Source organism: Podarcis erhardii, assembly GCF_964252035.2.
Source record: "Podarcis erhardii genome assembly, chromosome: 16".
In the NCBI taxonomy this organism is placed as follows: domain Eukaryota; kingdom Metazoa; phylum Chordata; class Lepidosauria; order Squamata; family Lacertidae; genus Podarcis; species Podarcis erhardii.
Window position 1 is genome coordinate 32,820,542 of NC_138514.1, and position 22,473 is coordinate 32,843,014.

Genomic DNA, 22,473 nt, shown 5'->3' on the forward strand with positions numbered 1-22,473 from the left:
TGGCTATTCCATCCCACACGGCAGCCATGGTTTCCCCCTTGTGATAATTGTGTCTTCGTTGGTCTCCCAAGGCTGAGTTCCACACGGGGGCCTTGCCACAGATCCAGAGCACGGCGCTCCGGGGAGAGAAACTTCACCGCGTCTTCCACTATGTCCTTGACAACCTCGTGAATGTCATGAATGGATACTGCCTTCCAGAGCCCTTCTTTGGCTGCAAGGTACCACTGGCACCCCCCCTCTCCTTCTCCCCCCTGTTGTGTGCAATGGGGGCTTCAAAACTGTGTGATACAAGTGCCTGAGTTCTTAACTGTCTCTCTACATTTAAATCCTTCCGTTGGAATAAGTGTTTGTATATTGTGATTTGCATATTATTTGCTATTTGCAAAACTCTTGCGGCGTTTGAGTTTTTCGAGGGGCAATGGGATAAGAGTTTGGGGGAGGGGATGCAGAAAATAATCTCTGAGAAGTTGCCTGCCTTTAAATTTCTGCTTATCTGTAAATGAATGTAAAAATCTAATACACATCTATTTTATTTGAAATACAGTATGGTTTTTGGAACTCTTAGCTCTCGAAGCCATCACGATTAAACAGGGTTTGAAACAGGCTCAGTGTATTTATTTTTTAATTATAAAATATAATGGATGCAACCTGTAAATCACACATCATATGTTCAGATGCTCAAAATAAATTATTACATGTGTCTCAAGGAATCTCTTACAGTGTTGAGAATTGTCTCTGACAATTCTCAAGCCATTTATTTTCATTGATACATAAATAATTATAAATATCTAATATGTATTTATGGTCGGCATCTGTATGTCTTGGGAGACAATGGAAGAGTGCGCTTTCAGGGGTAAAGCCAAACAGCTGGACAGTTACAGCGTCTGCTATGGCTGTAGCTGTAGAGACCGATACAGGAGAGACCTGTTTTATTGCAGTGGGGGCAGATGAAGGCATCCGGTTGTGCTGCTATACAGATGCACCATGGCGTTTCTCCATTTATTTATTTTATTAGAAATACAGTTTGTCCTTTGGGAAGCACAACAAACAAGTTTTGAAATGGATTTTTATTTGTAATATGTTTTACAGCCAGCTGGGTGGGGTATAAAAATAATGATTATGATGATTTATTTAAACTACAAAAGACAGTGCATACAATCTGTAAACCACACATAATACACTGACATGCTGAATATAAATTTCTACATATATTGATAATTGAAATCTCTATGCAGCTTCCAATGTTCCTCTTCTCTTCCCCACTCCTTTTAAAAACCAGAAGAAATATCCTTCATCTTCCTTCCTCCTTTTCTTTTTTTGAATCCAGCTGAAAGACTGGGTCGAGCGGTTGATGAAGACCCTCCGAGATCCCTCCTTGCCTCTCCTGGAACTTCAAGACATCATGACGAGCGTTTCCGGGAGGATCCCTCCCAACGTTGAGAAATCCATCAAAAAGGAAATGGCCCAGTATGCCAGCAACATCACTTCCGTCCTCTGCCAGTTTCCCAGCCAGCAAGTAAGCGGGGAAAGTACTTTGCAGTGCGGCAGAAAGAGCAGGAGGGGCAATTGTTTTGGGATGCTGGGTGGAATGGGACTTGCCAAGAGAGGGTCAGGGCGGTGTCCAAAAAGGCGTATGCACATTTTTTAGATTACATTTATATTTCGTCTTTCTTCTGTCGTGGAACTCAAGGCACTATATCTGGGTGGTGTCCCATCCAGGCACTGATCAGGCCGAGACCTGCTTAACTTGAGCAGCGTAGCTGCCTCATGTGCTTTTGGACCCAAGGGCGGGGAATGTTTCTCAGCCTAAGGGATGTGTTCCCTTCCGAGGGGGCGCTTGCCAGTGCTGGGCGGAGCCAGACGGAAAAGTGGCCAGGGGCACTCATGCAAATTTTACTTTGTGTACAGCAGGCTAGTTTAACACACATTCACATGCCTCTCTGTCTCCTCCACCCATGCAAGGAAGAGGCATTGTCAGAGTTCATTCCAGCCAAGCAAAACCCCTGGAGGAGGTGCAGAGTAGGGCCCCTGAGAGGTGCAGCCTTGGGAGAGATCCAAAGGCCATTTAACGAGGCCCGGGACCCCGCATTTGAATCATGGTTCCCCATCCCTGGTTTCACGCTTCTCTCCTTCCCTCCCCCAGATCGCCAACATCCTGGACAGTCACGCGGCCACCTTGAACCGCAAATCAGAGCGAGAGGTCTTCTTCATGAACACCCAGAGTATCGTGCAGCTGGTGCAGAGGTGAGCCTGGTGTCAGAAGTGTATCAGGGTGAGGGCAGAGATGTGCCCATTGGCATAACTGGGAGGGCTATCTGTATGCTTCCTCCTGCTCCCGGATAGGAACCCTAATAGCAAGTACACCTAGGGGGCCAACTGCAAAGGCGACAAGGAGTGTGGAGTTGTGCCATCTAATGCAGCGTCCTTCTTGTTCCGAAAACTCCCGCAGATGAGAGCAGCCAGCATGCAAGGGCTCTCAGAGCTCCAAAACCTTGCCTTTGCTTCAGGGAAGTCTTGCTGAGCCCCTGGCTCCTAATATAGTAGGAGTGGGACTCTTCTCATCATTGAACCTTCATTGGAGTTACTGGGCAGATTTGCTCCACCCTTTCTCCCTCCCTCAACACCTGTTCCTGTAAGAAATTTATTTGCTTGGTTCACCACTTGGTTGTAACCGGGGTCCCCTAAACTATGGCTTAGCAGGAACATGCAGACTTTGGGAGAGGAGATTGTGGCTGTTTTGTTCCTCCCCAGTCCTTGGTTCCCCCCACCCCTACATTAATGCCCCTCCCCGATCACTGGTCATTCTGCTGCTATACTTAGCTAAACCATGGTTTGACTTCAGCAAGTTACCTGAACTAGGGCATGTGGTTTCTCTCCTTCCAGAATAACCACAAGATTTGCTAAGGTTTTTCGTCTGGTTTATGACTTTTGGTTCACCTAGGAGAGTTAAACCCTGGGATTGGACAACATGCTAACTTAAGCCAAACCATGGTTTACTGCAGCATCAAAATGGCCAGTGAGGTGCAAAGTGGCTGTGATCTCCACTGAGATCTCCCCTCTGGGAGCCTGCACACTTTTCGATTTGCACAAAACCGTGTTTTGGCTTATTGTGACACATAAAGCAGGCTGCTGTATGTTGGGAGTCCCATCCCCTTTTTAATCCTAGAAAATGAAGACCGGGTGGAGATTCCATTTGTTAGGGTCCATTCCATCTCAACTCTGTTACACCATGCTCTGCTACAAGATCAAGGGATTCAGTCATGGATAATGGACCCAGCACTTGGATTCTTAGAGCACCCAGTCTACTTGAGTTTTGTCGCTGGAGAGCTTGACAGAGTCCAGAATCATATGATCATGAGGGCTAGCTGCTTCACTTGGGGTTTTTCATTATAGGTACCGGAGTGGCAACCGAGGGCACATGAAGACTGTAGTCATGGACTTGCTACGACAATACCTGAAGGTGGAAACTCAGTTTCAGCACGGTAAGTCTCACACAGCTTCAAGATGCAAAGTTTTGGTTGTGGGTGGAGGGGACTTGATGGAGGGTGGAGACGGCCAAAGTGTGAGGCTCAAGCACAGCGTGGCTGTATGCTTTCTTTAATCTTTTTATTTTGCAGCTTGGATAGAAGTGTTGCAAGAAAAAGTCTGGCCACCAGGTGGCAACTTATGCTAAATACAAGTTAACTCCATGCAGGAGCTAGGCTCCATCCGTATCATAATTTAAAGTACTATTCTACCACTTTAAATAGTCGCAGCTTCCCCCAGAGAATCCTATGAACTGTACTTAGCTAAGGGTGCAGTTAGGAGCTGCAGAGTTGCCTGGGAAGAGGGACTGATTATAAACCATTCTGGAAAAGAGACCTGAGTGGAGGAGCACCCACAGCACTTGATGAAAAATCCACATGTGTTTGTGAACCTAAAATGATTTGTAACTCCTGGACTCTGATGGCTTTTAAAAAGGAGCAGACAAATTCATGGATGCACTCTGACTCTAAATACCAGTCGCTGGGACTCACAAGTGGGGAGAGTCGCTATTGCTGCACTCAGGTCCTGCTTGTGGGCTTCCCATGGGTGTGTGTGTGTGTGTGTGTGCGTGCGTGCGTGCGCTTGCATCTGGCTGGCTGCTGTGAGAGCAGGATGCTGGAGGGGCTTCTGGCCTGGTCAGCTGCAGGGCTCTTCTGATGTCCTTCCGTGGCCCATGGCCACCAGGTGGCAGTAGCAGACTGCACAGCTCTCAGTTCTGGATATGTAGAGGGGAAACCCTCTCGCTGTCGCCTTTTTGCAAGCCTTGCTATCCTCTTCTTGAGAATTGGGAGATTAATTTCCACTCCAGATTGGTGCAGCAGATGACCTTGTAATGGAAAATCCAGCGTTCTGGCTTTTCTCTTAAGGAGCAGTGAATGGGGAGGTGGCAGGCTAAGGAGGGAGATAGGTGGCATTTCAAGCGCCTTCCCCTCGAGGCTCACTTTGCACAAGTATTTGTGTGCAAAGCAGGCTCTGTTTGTTGCAGAGCCTTTTTGGCTTGGCCATCTTCTGTATGAGCCGAGGGTGCACCTTGGAAGGGCCATAGCTCAGTGGTAGGACATTTGCTTTCAGGCTCAGCCTCCTGCTTCTCTAGGTAGGGTTGGGAAAGACTCATGTTTGAATCTTGAATGAGTTGTAAGGAACCCCCAATGGTCATCTAGCCCAACCCCCTGAAATACAGGAATCTTGACTACAGTATTCGTGACAGAGGACCATCCAAACTCTGCTTAAAAACCTCCAGTGAAGGAGAGAGTCCACCACCTTTCGAGGGAGTCCGTTCCATTGTCAACCCTGGGAGTTGCTGCCAGCCAGTGTAAACAATGCTGAGCAAGGTGGACCAGTGCTCTGGCTTGTTATAAGGCACACGGCTAGCTACCTGACAGATTAGGGGTCCAGTCTCCGGACACAGAGAGGGTCTTCTCCACAGCAGCACCCCAGTTATGGAATTCTTGGTGCTGACTTTGCTGACATTTGAGTTCCACATACCTATTGGGCTCAGGCAATTTCAGGTTGCTAGCTTTGGGCTTGCATCACCCGAACCCCACAGGTAAGCGGAACTGGAATGTCCTTCTCTGTTTTTGGAAGGAACACAGGAGGCCTCCCGTTGGTTCATCTGACCCACTCCTGTCTACACAGACCAGCAGCAGCTTTCCAGGATTTGAGGCAGGGCTCTCTCCCAGCACCAGGAAGGAGGAAAAAGCAAGCTCAAGTGCCGTGGGAGGCAGGGTGGGAGCTGAGGGAAGCTGTTTTGTTATTGCCATTGTCGCTATTCATTATTACAACTGGGAGACAGAAGAAAACCTTGTGGATCCACTGCAAAAGCAGTCAGAGGTCTACTGGTAGGTCTACATCTACCTTTGACAATATGGGAGTGCCCTCAGACCTGGAGAGCCACTGGTGATCTGTGTGGACAATACTGTAATGGACAAATTCTCTGATCTACTGTAAGGTAACATCTCTATTAAGGCGCCTCTGATTAAGGATCCTCCGTATATACATAACACCTTGCATTCTGGCCTCAGGTCACTACGATAAATGTGTCTTCGCCCTTCGAGAAGAGAACAAAACGGACATGAACACTGTCCTCAACTACATCTTCTCCCATGCCCAAGTCACCAAGAAGAATCTTCTCGTGACAATGCTTATCGTAAGTCAACGAGGTTTTGTTCTTTGGACTTTTTCTAGCCCCATTCATTGCTCAGAGGTTTGTTTGCTTGTCTGGAGCCTGTTAAAACACACACACACACACACACACACACACACACACACAGTCTGTGGCCAGCAACTGGGCACAGACGTCCCTGAGTTATTCTGACTAGTGTGCAAGCTTCTGTAAGTCATATTTTGGTTTGGAGGGTTTTTTGTTTGTTTGTTTTTGAAAATAATGGAATGCAATCAATATTTACATTTTGCAGCCGTAGGCTATAGCATGCCCAAAACACTGACATAAAAGCATAAGCGATTAAGGGTCCCGATTCTCACTTAGCATACAAAGCATAACTGAACCGCATTGTCTGAAGGCTTCTTGTGATTTAGTTTATTCAGATTAAACAGTTGCCTTTGCCATCTGCTGACACATTATTCAAAATACCTGCCCTGATTTTCTTTCCTGGTGCTGCAAATAACATATCTAAATGGATATGTGTGTGTGTATGCAATTGTACATGCATGAGTATATATGAAAGAGAGAGGAAGAGAGATTAGTCCATTCGGGTGAATGGGGAACCACCTGCCTGTCATCTTACTTACAACCAATCATGGAGTGGCTCTGTCTATCATTGGCTCTGACTCCACCAACATCTGGTCTCCCTGTATTCTGCCCCACCAGTCCTAGTGGGCACCAGCCGCTGCTGCCACTTACCCCAAAACAATGATGCCGCTGTATCCATTTTCCTCAAACGGGTGCCTCCCAGATGTTGTTGGATTGCCAGGTCCCAGCAGCCATCACGGCCCGTGTTTAGGGAAGGGAGGGAGTTGCAGTCTAGCAACATCTGGAGGTCTGTGTCATGTACTGACCACCCAGGGCATTGGGACAAATGATAAGATAGCATTAAACAAAAGAAAGGAAGAAAAGTTTGCGCCTCTGCGGCTTCTCTTCTCCCTAACAGACACAGCAGTCAGCTCCGATACCAAATGTAACACATTGTCCCGAAGTGCAAATTGGCATCTGCAGGACTCGATGCACAGCTGGAAAGCTTGAAGGAACATGGGAAGCTGCTGTATACTGAGTCAGACCATTCTGCCATATAAGCTAGTCCCGTCCACACTGACTGGCAGTGGCTGTCTGGGGTTTCAGATGGGGGTCCTTCCCAGGCCTACCTGAAGATGCCAAGGATTGAACCTGGAACTTTGTGCATGCCAAGCAGATTCTCTGCTCTCTAGCTGTGGCGCCTGTCTAATTACCTTATTTTTTGCTCTATAAGACTCACTTTTTCCCTCCTAAAAAAGTAAGGGGAAATGTGTGTGCGTCTTATGGAGCGAGTGCAGGCTGCGCAGCTATCCCAGAAGCCAGAACAGCAAGAGGGATCGCTGCTTTCGCTGCGCAGCGATCCCTCTTGCTGTTCTGGCTTCTGGGATTCAGGATATTTTTTTTTCTTGTTTTCCTCCTCCAAAAACTAGGTGCGTCTTATGGTCTGGTGCGCCTTATAGAGCGAAAAATACGGTACATCATATATTTTCTGGGTTGTATCCTAGGCAGGGGGAAGTCTATAGACATCAGCAATGTAGGCCCATTAATTTCAGCAGGTCTACTCTGAGTAGGACTTAACTGGCAAGAAGCCTCAAAGCAGGTGTGGGAAACCTTTGGGCCTTCCGGAGGCTGCTGAACTACAACTCCCAACACTCACAGCAAGCATGGCCCAAGGGGAGTTTCTCTTCACCAACCTCTGGAGGACCAAAGGTTCTGCGTTTGGATTTATTTGCTGTAAGATGAGGCGCTAACATCCCACCCACCTTTAAAAAATAGATCTGAAACATGGGCATTGTACCCCAGTTTTTCAGTTCCTGAAAAAGGGGAGCGGAGGGAGGGAGAGGGAAAAGCCCTTTCGGCTCATTTTAAAAATAACACCAGTGAAGAAAATGCCTTTTTATGGGTCACGTGGGAGAGTTAACACCAGGATTGATGGCATCAATCATAGTCTGTGTCATGCTTTCGAAGATGCTAATTAATGGAGTTCTCCTTCCCAACCCCCTCATCTCCCCTTGCTCACCCACCCACCTTTTTTTTTTGCTAAAGACTTTGTGGATTCTTGTCACTAAAAAAAATCGATTGCCAAATCTCAATTTTTAAAAACCAAAGCCCTTCCCTCCCTCTCTCTTTAATAAGAACAGCTGACAAGTAACATGGCTGCCCAGACAGTCCCCGGGTTCTTTAAATACTAATTTATAAGATATACCTTGCTTTAAAAAAACAAAACAAAAAATCCCTCTCCCCCCTCCTCTCCCCCTCCTCCCCCCTTCCTTTCTCTCTCTTTTTTTGCGGTGTGATTGTAAGTAACGCTTGCCTTAAGAATCTCATTATTTGAACACGGAGCCATATTTCCTCTGAGAATTCTGGAGTAGCTTTGAGCCGGGGCTGTTCATTTCTCAAGTAATCATGCCGGCATGATGGAGAGAGAAAATGGCAGCTGTTCGCAGCTCAGGCCTTCAATTTTCTTCAGAGTCCAGTCACTCAAGTGTGTAATTACATGGGGGTGCCGGGGAGGCGTTAGGCCTTGTCAAAGAACCCGTTTGAGGCTTTTTCGCTCGCCGCCTTTGCCAATCAGGGCAGGCCGGAGCCAATGAGAGTGCCGCCGGTCTGCTTTGTTTTCTTGTTGTCGTTCACTTGGCGATTTCTTCTTTTGAGGAGGAAGGGGCTTTAAACTTCTCTCCCTGGTCCCAAACACACACACACACACACACACACACACACACACACCCTCCCTCCCTTCCTTCCTTCCTTCCATTTTCGCCTGGATCACCTATGTGAGTTGAGGAATTTTTAAAAACGGGAAGGGACTTATTGTTTCCCTCCCTGATTGCGAAACAGGCCCTATAACAAGAGCCCCACTCTGGACCAGAATAAGGTCCCATCTCCCCACCCGTTCCCCAAACCCAGTGTTGCTGCTTCTGTTTCCTACAGTTGCCAGCCCAGGCGCCTTTCTGGGAAGCCTGCAAATAGGCCCACGTCGTGGTGGCCTGCAGCATATGCTAGGCAGAGGTAAAAACAGAAGCCCGCAAAAAATTAAAATCCTTTTTTTAAAAAAAAGGTGCAATGTCAAGTGTTCCTGCTAAGGATGTGAGCCATGCCCATTTCCAGGGTGCTCCATTCCACACCCCCTTCCCTGCCCTCTTTCAGGACACTCCATTCCATTGCCAGCCACCATTTCGGGGGTGCTGAGCATGCTCAGTCCTCATTTTGCAGATGTTCTCCCCCCACATCCTTGAGTTCCCCTGATCCTCCTGTCTTAGGTGTGTGACAGTGGCTGTTTTGCCTACATCAAGGAAAGGAGCTGCAGAGTGGGCCAGGCTGAGCAGGGAACAGAGCACAGCTCCAAGATTGTAATGTCCCTGCAAAGTCTCCCCAGTGTATGGATTTTACATTGGAACATAGAAACATAGGAAGCTGCCTTATGCCATTGGTCTATCCAGTTCAGTATTGCCTACACTGACAGGCAGCAGCTCTCCAGGTTTCAGCCCTACCTGGAGGCCTCCTCTGCTTCTGTATTATTTTGATCTGAATAAAGCGCTAAATGTTTTATTCATTTGTTCAATGTCTTTTCTTTCGACCCACCTTTATGTTACAAAAAGCACCCCCACAACTCCAAGGCAGCAGCACTATGTCTATGGATGGTGCTGCACCACAATAAACAAACAAACGTTAAAGCATAAAATATTTTAATTAATGACTTAAAAAATAATAATAGTGATCCGTTCTTTGTCAATGGCTTGGGTGTATCCTTTGTGTTTATGGAAGGGGCTATTTCCATAAGAAGGATTGGAAAACTCCTTCCATTTCAGCCATGAAGCTCTTTCACTTGAGGGCTGTTGCTGTTGTTTTTTGAACCCTTCCCCACTTTTCCCTGCCTTTTGCAACCTTCCCCGCTCTTTCCGTGTCTGCGGCACTTGGGCAAAACGTTTGCAAATCACTTTCCCCATATTTCTCCCCTCCTCCTCTCCAGGACCAGCTGTGCGGACGAGATCCAACCTTGACGGACGAGCTCATTAACATATTGACGGAGCTGACCCAGCTCAGCAAGACCACCAATGCCAAGGTCGCCCTGCGGGCCCGCCAGGTACCAAGCTGTTCTCTCCATGCTGGGGGCTGGGTGGGGGTGGGGCCTCTTGTTTGCTTCTCAGTGCAGGATCAGACTCCCCTTTTCATCCTCTTTGCTGCATCCATAGGAGCCTAGGAAGCTGCCTTGTCCAAACCATTGGTCCATCTAACTCAGCATTGTCCACCCTCACTCACAGCGGCTCTCCAGGATTTTAGGCAGGCCCCACCTGAGGATGCCAAGGACCTTCCGCTTGCCAATCCGGTGCTCTACCCACTGAGCCCTTTCCCAGTAACCCAATCTCCAAGATAACCAGAAGCAGGGGTGGGGGAGCCTTTATCTGCTTGGGGACTATATCCTCCCACAAAAGAGCTTCGGGGTGTGTGTGTGTGTGGCTGAATGCCAGCAGCACATGGGGCCAGAGCCAGTGAATATGATGCTTCCCTTCCTAAAGGATTCTTTCAGTGTGCATTTTAATTATGGATGTTTAATATTTGGCTGGTTTTTGTATTTTGCGAACCGCTTAGAAATTGATTTTGGCATTAAGTGGCATTAATTAATTAATTGCCGAAGGGTACGCACGCTGACGTACACCCAGACAACCCTTCCAGGCAGGGAAGAGGCATCCTTGCAGTTCCAAGGACAGGTTCTAGCTGGCCAGAAGCACTCTGTGGAGCCACAGAGCAGGGCTGGGGAGGGGCAATGTCCTAAGGACTTTCAAGGGCCAGATAGGGAGACCTGGGGGCCACATCTGGTTCCCAGGCCTGAGTTCCATCCCTGACCCTAAATCAGGGGTTGACAAGGTTTACCTTGCCTGGGCCGGTTCACTCCTGCGGAGATTGCTCCGTGGGCCAGATCTCGTCTGTGGTTTAGTGCAGCGTGTGGGGACTCGCCGAGTGGGCGGCTCGATTCGGGGGCCGTTTAAACAACCCCCGTGGCCCATGGGCCTTAGGTCCCTGCCCTAAATCATCAATAACAAGTTGCACGTTAATCAGTTTATCTGATCTCTTTGCTCAGGGGCGGCCCATCCCATTGTCCCAGCGACACCTGGAGGGCACCAGGTTGGAGAAAGGGTGCAGTGAGGCTGCCAGTGCTCAGCACCCCCAACCCAAATATCTCATAGTGATGTCATGAGGTCAGGACTTGAGGTATCATGGGGCTGCCACACAGCCACAAGACTCAGCACTAAAAAACCCTAAAAAAACCTTGGAGTGATAATTTTGCCCCTCCCGCCCATGTTCTCCCAGGAAATTTGGAGAAACATTGGAAGTAGGGAGGGTGAAGCATCTGTTTTCCAGAACAGTGAGTGAATGCCTTTTAAAAGTGAGCTTTTAAAATAAATATGGTGAACAGTCATCTCCACCGTTGCAAAACTCCTTGACTTGGGCCTTGAGAGGCACTACGGGTCCCGAGTTTAAAGCTGCTGCCCCGAAGCAGCCACTAAACCTGCTTCTCAGGGCCAAGGCCTGGGACTTGGCAACACCCCTTGCCAGGATGTGGCATCAGCCTTCCATGTGCTCAGATGCCGACAGGCAACACCGCCACCTTAGGACAGTGTATTAAGAAACCCTGGTGGTGGTGGTGGCAAATGGGTTGGAGGAGAGAAGGCAAGTGCACTACTGCCTGCTTGGTTCCAGATAATCAACAAACTCCCATCGTTTCCTTAAGAAAAGCACCTAATGCAGCTCTAGTGCAGCTCCCAAGAGCATCATACTGTGCACTCTGCAAGGCTACAGTTTCTTGAAAAGCAAGAGTGTAGTGGCAGAAGTCAAGCAGCTCCTTTCTCAGCAGGATTTGGACTGGTGGCATTGGGTTTGTCCGGCACGGCTGAGAACCAGAAGGCAGGAGGCCTTTGTGCTCTTTGGCCTTCAGCTGGCACCTAAGGCTCTGCCCAGGCACTTATCTGGAGGGGCAGGAAAGACCAACCTCTGCGGGGAACCACAGGTGGAAAGAGCCACCCCTCTCCTGTTTCCAGATCCTGTGTCAGGACTGTGGTTGCAAACAGGATGTCACGCTACCTTTCCTCCCTGTTCCTCCGGCTCAGTGTCCCATTTGCCTGCTGTTGTTCAACACCCAAATCGGAAAAGGGAAAACAAAAACAGCCAAGCTGCCTTTGGCCTGAGATTCTTGGAACAAAGACGAAATTTGCTGATATGCATTGCACCAACGAAGGAGCTGTGGTATCTCTTGAGCGTCTCTCCAGGGACTGATGGAAATCACTTGCTCCCTTTTTTCAGAAGGCCTGAAATAAAACTCTTATTTTGTCTGTGTCCCCACACCTCCCCTCTCAATCCTACCCCCTTACCAAGGTTATCTACCTTGGGTTCTAATTTAAATACCAGATGCACACCTGGAGAGTTCTCTCTTCAAGCCCATCTCCGTCACTAGTGGCTTTTCTGTATAATTAAAGTAGTGGGAGAGAGGGGAAAAGACCAAACAGGATCTAATTGCCTCACAATAATTCTCCTCCCCTGGTAGCTTGTCCCTCTCCCTCCCTCCCCGGCTCCCTTGCTCCCTTCTTCCACACTCTCCCCAATTTCCATTCAAAAAAGTCTTCCAGCAGGGAGGCTGGCTCTTTAAAAAAAATAATAATCTTTTAGGTGAGGGAGGTGAATCTCTGCTTCCTTTCCTTTCTCTTAATTCCAGTGCATGAGCATTGAAAGTGAGCGGGCGTTTGAAGCCGCTCTGTGACCTTTTCTGTCTTCCGCCGGATTGCTATCCTCGCCCTTGAACTATTCAGAGTCACTGAACCCCTCCGTGGCACACTGGGGACTCCGCCGCCGCCGCTCTGGCGGATGTCTTTATCATGCTGCTGTTGGCATCGTGGTGGCGTTTTCCCTCTGCCGCCGCCCCCATCCTTTTCCCCCTTGCTGGCTTTGGGCTTGTGAAGCAGCTCCCCCCACCTGGGGCTCCGTTGTCCAAAACAAGAGCCTGTATTCCTCGTGTTTTAGGAAGCCCTTCCTTGGAATCTGTGAGAAATCAGAGCTTGTCAGGGTGGAATTTGGTCTCTGCTAAGGCTGCAAAGCGGTGTAAATGTGCTTGCCCTGGGAGGAGACCCCATCAAAAACAACTGGACTCTTTTCTGGCCAAGCTTGGATGGGGATAAAAATTTATTATTTATACCCCGCCCATCTGGCTGGGTTTCCCCGGCCACTCGGGTGGCTCCCAGCAGAATATTAATAATAAAAAAGCAATCAAACATTAAAAACTTCCCTAAACAGGGCTACCTTCTGATCTCTTCTAAAAGTCAGATAGTTGTTTATTTCCTTGACATCTGATGGTAGGGCATTCCACAGGGCAGGCGCCACTACCGAGAAGGCCTGGTTTCCTGTAAGCTCAGTTATTGCAGAGAGGGAACCGCCAGAAGGCCCTCGGCGCTGGACCTCAGTGTCTGGGCAGAACGATGGGGGTGGAGACGCTCCTTCAGGTATACAGGACGGAGGCTGTTTAGGGCTTTAAAGGTCAGCACCAACACTCTGAATTGTGCTCGGAAATGTACTGGGAGCCGTGTAGATCTTTCAGGACTGGTGTTATATGGTCTTGGTGGCCATTCCCAGTCACCAGTCTAGCTGCCGCATTCTGGATTAGTTGTAGTTTCCAGGTCACCTTCAAAGGTAGCCCCATGCAGAGTGCATTGCAGTAGTCCGATTAATGAAGGTTTTTTTTTATTGGTGGGGCTGAGATCTGGAGGCATGCCTTGCTGGATCAAATTACTTTACTGAAATAAAGGAATGCCTTGCTGGATGAAATTGAGGGTGGCTGAACTGAAGTCTCTGTGATCATCAGAAACACTGCAAGAAGACCTCTGGGGTATACCACTTCTGTCCACAGAGATTCTTATTTCTAGCCTTCACAGATAGGGCAGAGAGAGAGAGAACGATAACAAGTTGTTGCAGCATGAAGTGCCCCTGTTTTAGGTTTCCAGCTAGCCATTTCTGGGATACTCCATTCCATTCCCTTTTCTTTCTAACAGTGGGCTGTACCCACCTGAGTTCTTTGCAGGGTAGGGGAAGGGCTATAGCTCAGTGGCAGAGGGCAGAAGGGCTATAGCTCAATGGCCTGATCCTATATAAGGCAGCTTCCTATGCCCCTATTTAATCCAGCTCTGAATTCAGAACCATGAGGACTGGGAACTTGCTTTAGAAGGGTGGAACATTTGTTTTGCATGTAGGAGGTGCCAGGTTCAGACCCCAGTGGCACACCCCAGGTACAGCTGGGAGTGTATGGCCAGTCTGTATGGGCAGGTCTAAGCTGGTTTGACCTGTGTTCCTAATTTACTGGGTGATTTGCAGGAGATCTGCAAAACTTTCTGACTTGCAGCTTGTTATTTTTATTTTTTTTAACAATAGCGATAGCAAGACGGCTCCTTCCTCCACTTAAATTTGGCTGCTGAAATAGAAGAGAGCCAACCAAAAATTGCCACACAGTTGTGTGAAGGAACTGTTGAGATCAGTTTTAGTTCTTGGTACTGGAAACAAATGCCTAGATTCAGCATGCGCTTGGCTTAGAGATCGATAAAAATGCCAAAGTTTTGGTTTCTCTCATTTGGTTTCTAATTTTTCCAGTAATAAGTTCAGTTCTCTACATTTCCACATCAATTCACAAATCCCCCATCCTAAAAGTAAGTTCTTGTTAAAATTTTAATCAGAATTTTAGTGCAGAGTTTCTCCAGAAATGCACATTCTTATACACTGTTTTGCCTAAGACAAACACATTTTCACAAAGCACATTTCCATATGTTACTTGCACAGTTATATGCATTTTTACACACACTTTAACCCAGTATATGCTTTTTTGTACACATTGCTTGGTTGGAGAACAGTGTTTCAAAATTTGGCAAAGTGAAAATTTCGAAGACTTCCTGTGCTTTGGTTTGCGAATTGTTTCAAAGAGTGTAGACTTAGTTGGTCCCCTTCTTCATGTGAACTGAAACGAATTTCTCCCTCCCCCACATGTAGCCCAGAGACAACCTGTTCTTTATTTTTGCACCTGGTTATGGTTAGTCGATCCAAGAATTCTGTTTTCAAATGAAGAAGAAAAGGCAGTAAATCCCACCAGCCTGGAATCTATGAAACCTCGCTGCAGAGTATCGCTCTGTCTCTTACCACTGGCTTGAAAAACATGCTGCAGTCTACTCTACTTCTACTTTTTACTTGCTGAAACTGACAGCAAGTCCATGGTGCCCACCCCCTCCCAGTAGCCTGTCGCCCTCGCTTTCCAATTAACAGCTCCCCCTGCTCGGCCCAGCCAGGCAGACCATCTTTCCTGTGCAAAATCGCAAAGCCTGATGAAACCAGGGCTCCAAATGTGCTGCTGTACATGATCTGAAGCACTTGCTCAGATGCTGTGAGCACGTGCAACAGACTCGTAGGGCAAGAAGGTCACCCTGGCTTGTCTTTAAAAGCTTTCTGGGAGGGGTGTACCCACTGTCGTCATAACTTCCGGTCAGTTATGAAGCTCTTGGCTTGGGTTTGGAATAAGTTCCCTTTAAGTTCAGGGCTGGACAGAGTCTTGAATCTGAGTTTGAAGTTCAACTTTTTAACCTTCCGGGCAGTCTTTAAATGTGCCCCCCCCCGGTCTTCTTATCTCTCTAGGTCCTCATCGCTTCCCACTTGCCCTCTTACGAGCTGCGACATAACCAGGTGGAGTCCATCTTCCTCTCGGCCATCGATATGTACGGGCACCAGTTCTGTATAGAGAATTTGCAGGTATGGGCTTCATTTTGCAGTAAAAAAAGTTTTGCTTTCAGAGTGTGGAAGGGTAAGAGTGGACCATCCTTGAAGGAGCGACCATCCTCGAGCGTCGCTCCTGTCTGGAAGAAGGCAGGCTCAGAACACAGACTCAAGCAGAGACGTTGTGAGGGTAGGCAAGTCTGCTATCTCTTGAATGATTCAGGCCCATCTGATGTGAAGATGGGAATGAATGACCCACCCCCAGCAAAGGGTGATTGGGAGGAGGCAAGTCCAGACTAGGGAGTCATACAGAGAAGCGACAGGCAGGCTCCTCTGTAGATGGACTGCGTAGGAGTTTTTATGCAGCATCTTTGCATTGTAAGTGACTTGCATGGTGCAACTGGTACCCAGTGCAGACCTAAAGAGCAAAATGGCTCAGTCCTGCGGATAAAGCTTGATTAGGAGCCAAGGCTTGAGTTGGTTACCATACAGTGACATGGCTTATCTGTGGACGAACACTCTGGACCAGGGTTTTCCAAACTTGGGTGTTCACCTGTTTTTGGACTACAGTTTTCATCATTCCTGACCACTGGTCCCAGGGCCGGATTTAGGTTTGATGAGGCCCTAAGCTACTGAAGGTAATGGGGCCCTTTATATGTCTAGCTGTCCTTTCTCAACAACAAATTGTCACTGTTTTTTGTGTTGAATATATGCTATATAGTAATTTATGGACCTAATAGGTATCTAGAGCCATTTGCACATAACAAAATATGTATTTCATCTAAGTAATTGTTGAACTGAAATACAATTAAAAAGTAGTATATTAATAGTGAAATACAATTAGGAAGAAATATATTAATAATGAAATAATTATTAAGCTGTTTTATCTTAAAATGATTTTTTATTCATAACAAACTTAATAATGCAAACACATTATTTTTTTCCTTTAAATTTTTTGGGGCCCCCAAGAGAGAGGGGTCCTAAGCTATACGTAGCTTGTTTAGCTTATACGTAAATCCGGCACTGACTGGTCCTGTTAGCTAGGGTTGATGAGAGTTGTAGTCCAAATTCAGCTAGAGACCCAAGTTTGGGAAACCCTGCTCTGGACTAACAAATGCCTTTAATGATTGATTGACTCTGGTTTGGAAGATATTGCTCTAATGAAAGCAGCATTGCAGATGACTGCTCCAAAATTACAAGCCCTCAAGGCTTTTTACTAGCCTGGGGGCTGGCAGGACTGGGGCAGGCGAGCAGGGAGGCAGCTACAAGCACTCAGTGCATTTCTGTGGAAGAAAAGGAGGTCCTGATTCTCACAGCCCACTTGACTTCCATGATGGCTGCAGAGGAAAGAATGGAGCACTTCATCTTGCCTCAGGCAGCCCATTCACTCACCTACATTGCAGTGGCTGCCAGGCAAGCGTGTGTTAAATGTGGTTTGAGGGAGGGGAGACTTTTTGCACCCAAATTCTTGCTTTCTCGTCTATACCATGTGTTGGACCTTGTCTTAGTTTTGAGGGAGGGGGAAAAGGTAACAAATGTCCGAGATTTTAGAAAAACCTGCTTCTCCTCTCTGATTCCCTTCCCTATGTCTAGAAACTCATTCTTTCGGAGACATCCATCTTCGATGTGCTACCAAACTTCTTCTATCACAGTAACCAGGTAGTGAGGATGGCTGCTTTAGAGGTAGGTTTCTTCTCATTTTAAAACAATTTAAACAAATGTGTGTGTTGCCCTGTTTCTCTTTGATGATGTTGATCTTCAATCCTTGTCCACTCCAGCATCTAACACTTTAGAAAGGGCCGTGTCATCTTTTGGGTAGGGCTAGAGGCAAAAGGGACGCGGGTGACGCTGTGGTCTAAACCACAGAGCCTAGGGCTTGACGATCAGATAGTCGGCGGTTCGAATTCCTGCGATGGGGTGAGCTCCCGTTGCTTGGTCCCTGCTCCTGCCAACCTAGCAGTTTGAAAGCATGTCAAAGTGCAAATAGATAAATAGGTACCGCTCCGGCGGGAAGGTAAACGGCGTTTCCGTGCGCTGCTCTGGTTCGCCATAAGCGGCTTAGTCATGCTGGCCACATGACCCGGAAGCTGTTCGCCGGATCCCTCAGCCAATAAAGCGAGAAGAGTGCCGCAACCCCAGAGTCATCTGTGACTGGACCTAACGGTCAGGGGTCCCTTTACCTTTACCTTAGAGGCAAAAGTGGACAGAACAATCACTGTCAGTTTTACCTATTTACAGTAGGCTGGTGTCTACACTCACTCACTCATCCCTCTGTCTCCTCCATCGAGGCAAGCAAGAGGAGTTATTCAAGGGCACATTCCACCTAGGCAAAAGGACTCAAGTAGTGTGAGAGGTGTGGCCTGGGGAGAGTCCTAAGGGCCATACAGAAAGGCTTGGCAGGGCACATTTGGATCCCAGGCCTAAGGTTTTGCATCCCTGATGTGTGTGTGTGTGTGTGTGTGTGAATGAATATCTCTATTCCAAATAAAATTCTCCTGCAACTTGTTACATTCTGTGACCAGCATTGCATTATTGCACAAAAAGTAAAATAAGAGGCATGCATTTCCTAATTTTGCTTAACTGGTTTTGCTGTACTTGGTTATGGCTAGGGATTGTGGGGGTGGGAATGGCATTGCCAAGGCTCAACTCCCTAGAAATCCATCTTCAAGGTTGGTTCTGGTCCCCATCAGGTGTAGAGGGACTTTGCTTTAAATGGCCATGTGGCTTTAACTCTCCGTGATAATCCTCTCCTCCTTCTTCTCCATCCAAGGTGTATGTTCGAAGGGCATACATTGCCTACGAGCTGAACAGCGTCCAGCACCGCCAGCTGAAAGACAACACTTGTGTGGTGGAGTTCCAGTTCATGCTGCCCACTTCCCATCCAAACAGGTTAGACCTCACTCGCATGTACCACCGAGGCAATTTGGAGTGGAGGGAGGGCTGTTCAGGGTTGGGGTTGGGGGGGGCGCTGTGTATTGGTGGGGGAATCAGGAGTTTGAGACATGTTAGAAAACGTGTTGGAAAATTGTGGCACCTATAACACCAGGGAAGCCAAGAATGTGAACCACGAGCTATTTCGCAAGATGGAGGGCAGCATGTTGGGCCAGTCCATATGTCAGGCATGGGGTACCAGTGACCCTGCAGATGCATGTTGTGGACTCCAACTCCCATCAGCCCCAGCCAGCATGGCCGAAAGCTGGGGATGGTGGGAGTTGGAGTCCAGCAGTATCTGGAGGCTGCACGGTTCCCCAGCATACATTAAAGTACTGATGTGTTTTTCTAAATATTTCCATGCGAGGGTCCATTTTTGTGTGGTATTGAGACAATCTTTCTTCACATTGGTGCAAACACGACCCACTTCCACGTGCAGCAGCTTTTGGTGCTAGCAGCAATATCTACGTGGCTAGCCCTTGGCAGAATAAACGTTCAGCCTGCTCCATTTCCTAGCTAGTGGTTTTCTGAAATGTTCCTTCTCCTACTCTCCTCTTAGATGTCTGTAGGGACTGTAGTACAGCCCCCTCCTCCCAAAATTGGGGTGAAGACAGAAGTAAGGTAAAAACAGGGATCACAATGAATTCTCAAACTTCGGTTTGATCCTGGCATTTCAACTTACTGCCAGTGAGTTTTTAGGAGTCAGGCGGATAAACATTTTCAGCTCTAGGGTCTCATTCCCTCATGGGCAACCATGTGGGTTCTAGTAGTGGGCGGGGCCAGAGGTGAAAGTAGGCGGAGCAATGGGTGCCACTCTTAATCTTTGTACCACAGGCTACATTCCACCCATGCAAAAGTCCAAGGTTTCTACACGTGCCCAGGCCTCTCTTGCATCCAAACCACAGCAAGATGAATGATCACTGTCCAAGGGCCCATTCCAGCCAGAAAAAGGATGAAGGCACATAGGGGTGTGTGGCCCTGGGGAAAGTCCCAAGGGTTGGATTTGGCCTCTAGCCCTAGAGTTGCCTAACCCTGTCCTAAGGAAAGCTTCATCTGCTCTGCATAAAGGCAGAGCAAGGAAGCAATGCTTGAAAGAAGTTAGACTCCCAAGAGAGAAGGGACTGATTCTCCTCTTTACTTAAGTTTCCTAGCTGGGTTCAGTGGGGAAGGAAGAGGGGGAGAGTCCTGTCACTTGTTCAAAACCCTATTAAAATAATTGGACACGTTTCACTTTATTGGGAGGGAAGCGAAGTATTCCTAATTTCTCAGCAGAATATCCAGGCACAGTCTAGAATGCTGTGTGAGGACTGAGAGCACAAGAACTGTATCGCTTCATACTGCTAACGTGGGATGTTATTTTTGAATAGCTGCTAAAAAACTAGTACACCGAAGAGAGAGATTCTAGACCAGCCTACACCCTGAGGGGCTAGCTGTCTGCTTGCGGTGATTTATTTGTACACAGAAGTGAGGCTTTTAAAACGACTTTATCCATTGTCCCCCTATCTGAACTGGTCCAGTCCACTCTGTCACCCTGCCACCTTGTTCTACCGCATGTATAGCCTGAACCTCACCCACTCCTGGAGTGGAGGGAGGTCGGTTTTGTTTCTTGTGCCTTGAGAAGAGATTGTTCAGTTGTTTCTGATTAGGGACACAATAGGCTTGTCTGAGTGTGACCTGTTTACCTCTCTGTGTGAGGCTTATCCCCCTTCCAGTTTGGAGGTGCACTCAGAAGAGCGGCCGCTGAATTTTCCCAAAAATTTGCGAAACCCTCCCAAGGGTCTTATCTTTTTATTTATTAAATTTATTATACACAAGATAACAGCACAGGGTAAAAACACAAATAAATATTTAGAACAGAAACAAAATAAAACAATAACACCCCCCCCCACAACTTTACAAGGTTGTAGGATATTAATTGGCCAAAGCCTTTTGGAGTGTAAGAGCCTCTGATTTTTAACTGTGGAAAGAAAGGTTTGCACCCACAGCCAGAAGACCGAGAAGCCATATGAAGGCAAATGGAGCAAATATGAGTCCTGTTCTGGTTGGGAACGTACTGGATAGATAGAGGATATGATGAGCCTGCCTTATCCCTTTTTGCCCACCGGGTGCCACTGTTGATCCATAACCGATCCATGCGCACAAAAATAGCCACGACCCACAACCCCCCCTCATTTTTTGGGGTGGGGGGTGGGGAGTGTTATTTTCTTTTTCCTTTGTCTCCCAAATATCCTTTGCCTTTTATTTCATCCTCCTCGTTTTATGTTTGGCGGGATTGGCCGGCGAGGGCCGGTCTCGGTTCATTGAGAATCCATCAGTACATCTCGTGAAACAGGGTCCTTCTCCCACTCTTCCCGCCCCCTCCCCCCGTCTCTCTCTCTCTCTTCAAAATCTGGGCTCGCTTGAAATGAATGAGCCCTCCAAGCCCAGCTGCACAAAGATCTCTCAGCAATGATATAAATGGGCCATTGAATTTGGTCTCATCTGTTCTCTTCAACTTGATAATATTTGCAAATAATTGCATGCTATTTTGGAGGTCCTTTTCTATAATCCCGGAGCCGTCTTCAGCTATCCACTCCCCCCTCCCCCTGTTTTCCTATCACTGATGTCATCCCCCTTTCCTCAGTTAATCCCCCTCTCTTTGAGAAAGCCTTAGAAATGCCCCACATCCATGTCATGGGCAAAGCTAAGGTGGAGAATCAACACCGATTGGCTATAGCCATGAGGTCATAACTCCTGCCAGGTGGGAAGGGGGGAAAGGTCGCCAAAGGTGAGAGATGGAAAAGGCTGCACCTCTCTTTACGGGTGCAATGTGCTTCTGAATGCCGGTTGCTGGGAATCACAAGCTGAGAGAGTTGTTGTTGTTGTTTTGCTCAGGTTCTGCTTGCAGGTTTCACTTGGGGGCAGCTGGTTGGTCACTGCAAGAACAGGATGCTGGACTAGCCTGATCTAGCTGCAAAGGGGTGTTAACATTCTTAGGTGTGTTGGGTGACCAGAAGGGCAGCCCTGACCCTGAAGGGCCAAGCCTTAAGTCTCCAGAATGCCCTCTGGTCTGCATGCTGTTCCAAGCAGTTCCATCATCTCGGAAAACGGGACGCTGCCCTTCCGTAATCGCTCCTCCACCTAGCTGAGTATTGGCTGCACGTGCTGGGAACAGCTCTCCAGGGTTTCAGGCAGGGTTTTCTCCCAGCCCTACCTGGAGGTGCCTTCTGCATGCCAAGCAGACGCTTTACCACTCAGCTACAGCCCTTCCTGGTATGGTTGGTTACCCAGCGGTTAGGGCTGGATGCATTCCGCGCTTAAAAATGAAAAGAGTTGAATTCTGCAACAGGAAATGTTGAATTATGCAAACTGAGCAGATTTGCATTCAGTAATCTTACTGGTTTTGTGTAGTTCTTTCCCCACCCCCTGCCTCAAGAGGGGGGGGGGGAGGGCCCTCAAGTCTCCCCCACCCCCAAAAGTCTTACATTTCTACAGGCGTTGTGAGATTTCGGCAACCATCGTCCCACCAACCTCTTGCGTACCTTCACGATCATGAGAAAAAGGAAGCGAGGCTGAAAGCTGAGAGTCTCGGGATGCCTGATTCTGTGCGAGCTACCGCACTGGGCACTCCTGCTGCTGAACTCAAGTCCTTCTTGTGGGCTTGCCAATGGGGCATCAGGTTCACTGCTGTGAAAACAGGATGCAGGCCAAGGTGGGCTCACTGCCTGATCCAGCTGCTTCCTGGGAATCGTAGTGGGCACAGAGTGCTGCCTGTAATTTTCTCCCTTGTTCCAGAGCTTGCTGGTCATACAGGCTCAGGTCCCTACCTGGTATTTGTTGGTTCCAGGTTCAGAATCTGCCGCAGGTGTTTGTCCTACCTGTGATAGTGAAGCTCATTGTGATCAGGTCTTCCTATGTGTCAAGGTCTAGCTCTGTTTTCAGTCCTCCGGATTAAGCACGTGGGAGGCTGCCTTTTAGACAGGGTCAGACAATTGGTCCATCAAGCTGAGTATTACCAACACTGACTGGCAGAGTGGTTCTCCAGAGTTTGAGGCAAGGGACATTCCCAGTCCCACCAGGAGAAGACCTGGGCCATCTGCACACAGAAGAAGTGC

At 48.0% G+C, this 22,473-nt stretch overlaps 1 protein-coding gene across 6 annotated transcripts in view; it reads left to right on the plus strand.

The window, feature by feature from the left end:
* Positions 1–22,473, plus strand: part of ACACA (acetyl-CoA carboxylase alpha) — a 198,250-nt gene that overhangs the window by 57,305 nt on the left and 118,472 nt on the right. For all 6 annotated transcript variants that reach the window (XM_081844038.1, XM_081844035.1, XM_081844037.1 and 3 more), the window contains 9 exons: positions 72–218; positions 1,328–1,516; positions 2,144–2,244; positions 3,394–3,482; positions 5,547–5,671; positions 9,684–9,797; positions 15,371–15,484; positions 17,042–17,131; positions 18,219–18,337. In XM_081844038.1, coding sequence (XP_081700164.1) covers positions 72–218; positions 1,328–1,516; positions 2,144–2,244; positions 3,394–3,482; positions 5,547–5,671; positions 9,684–9,797; positions 15,371–15,484; positions 17,042–17,131; positions 18,219–18,337 — 1,088 coding nt within the window. The remainder of the gene's footprint in view (positions 1–71; positions 219–1,327; positions 1,517–2,143; positions 2,245–3,393; positions 3,483–5,546; positions 5,672–9,683; positions 9,798–15,370; positions 15,485–17,041; positions 17,132–18,218; positions 18,338–22,473) is intronic.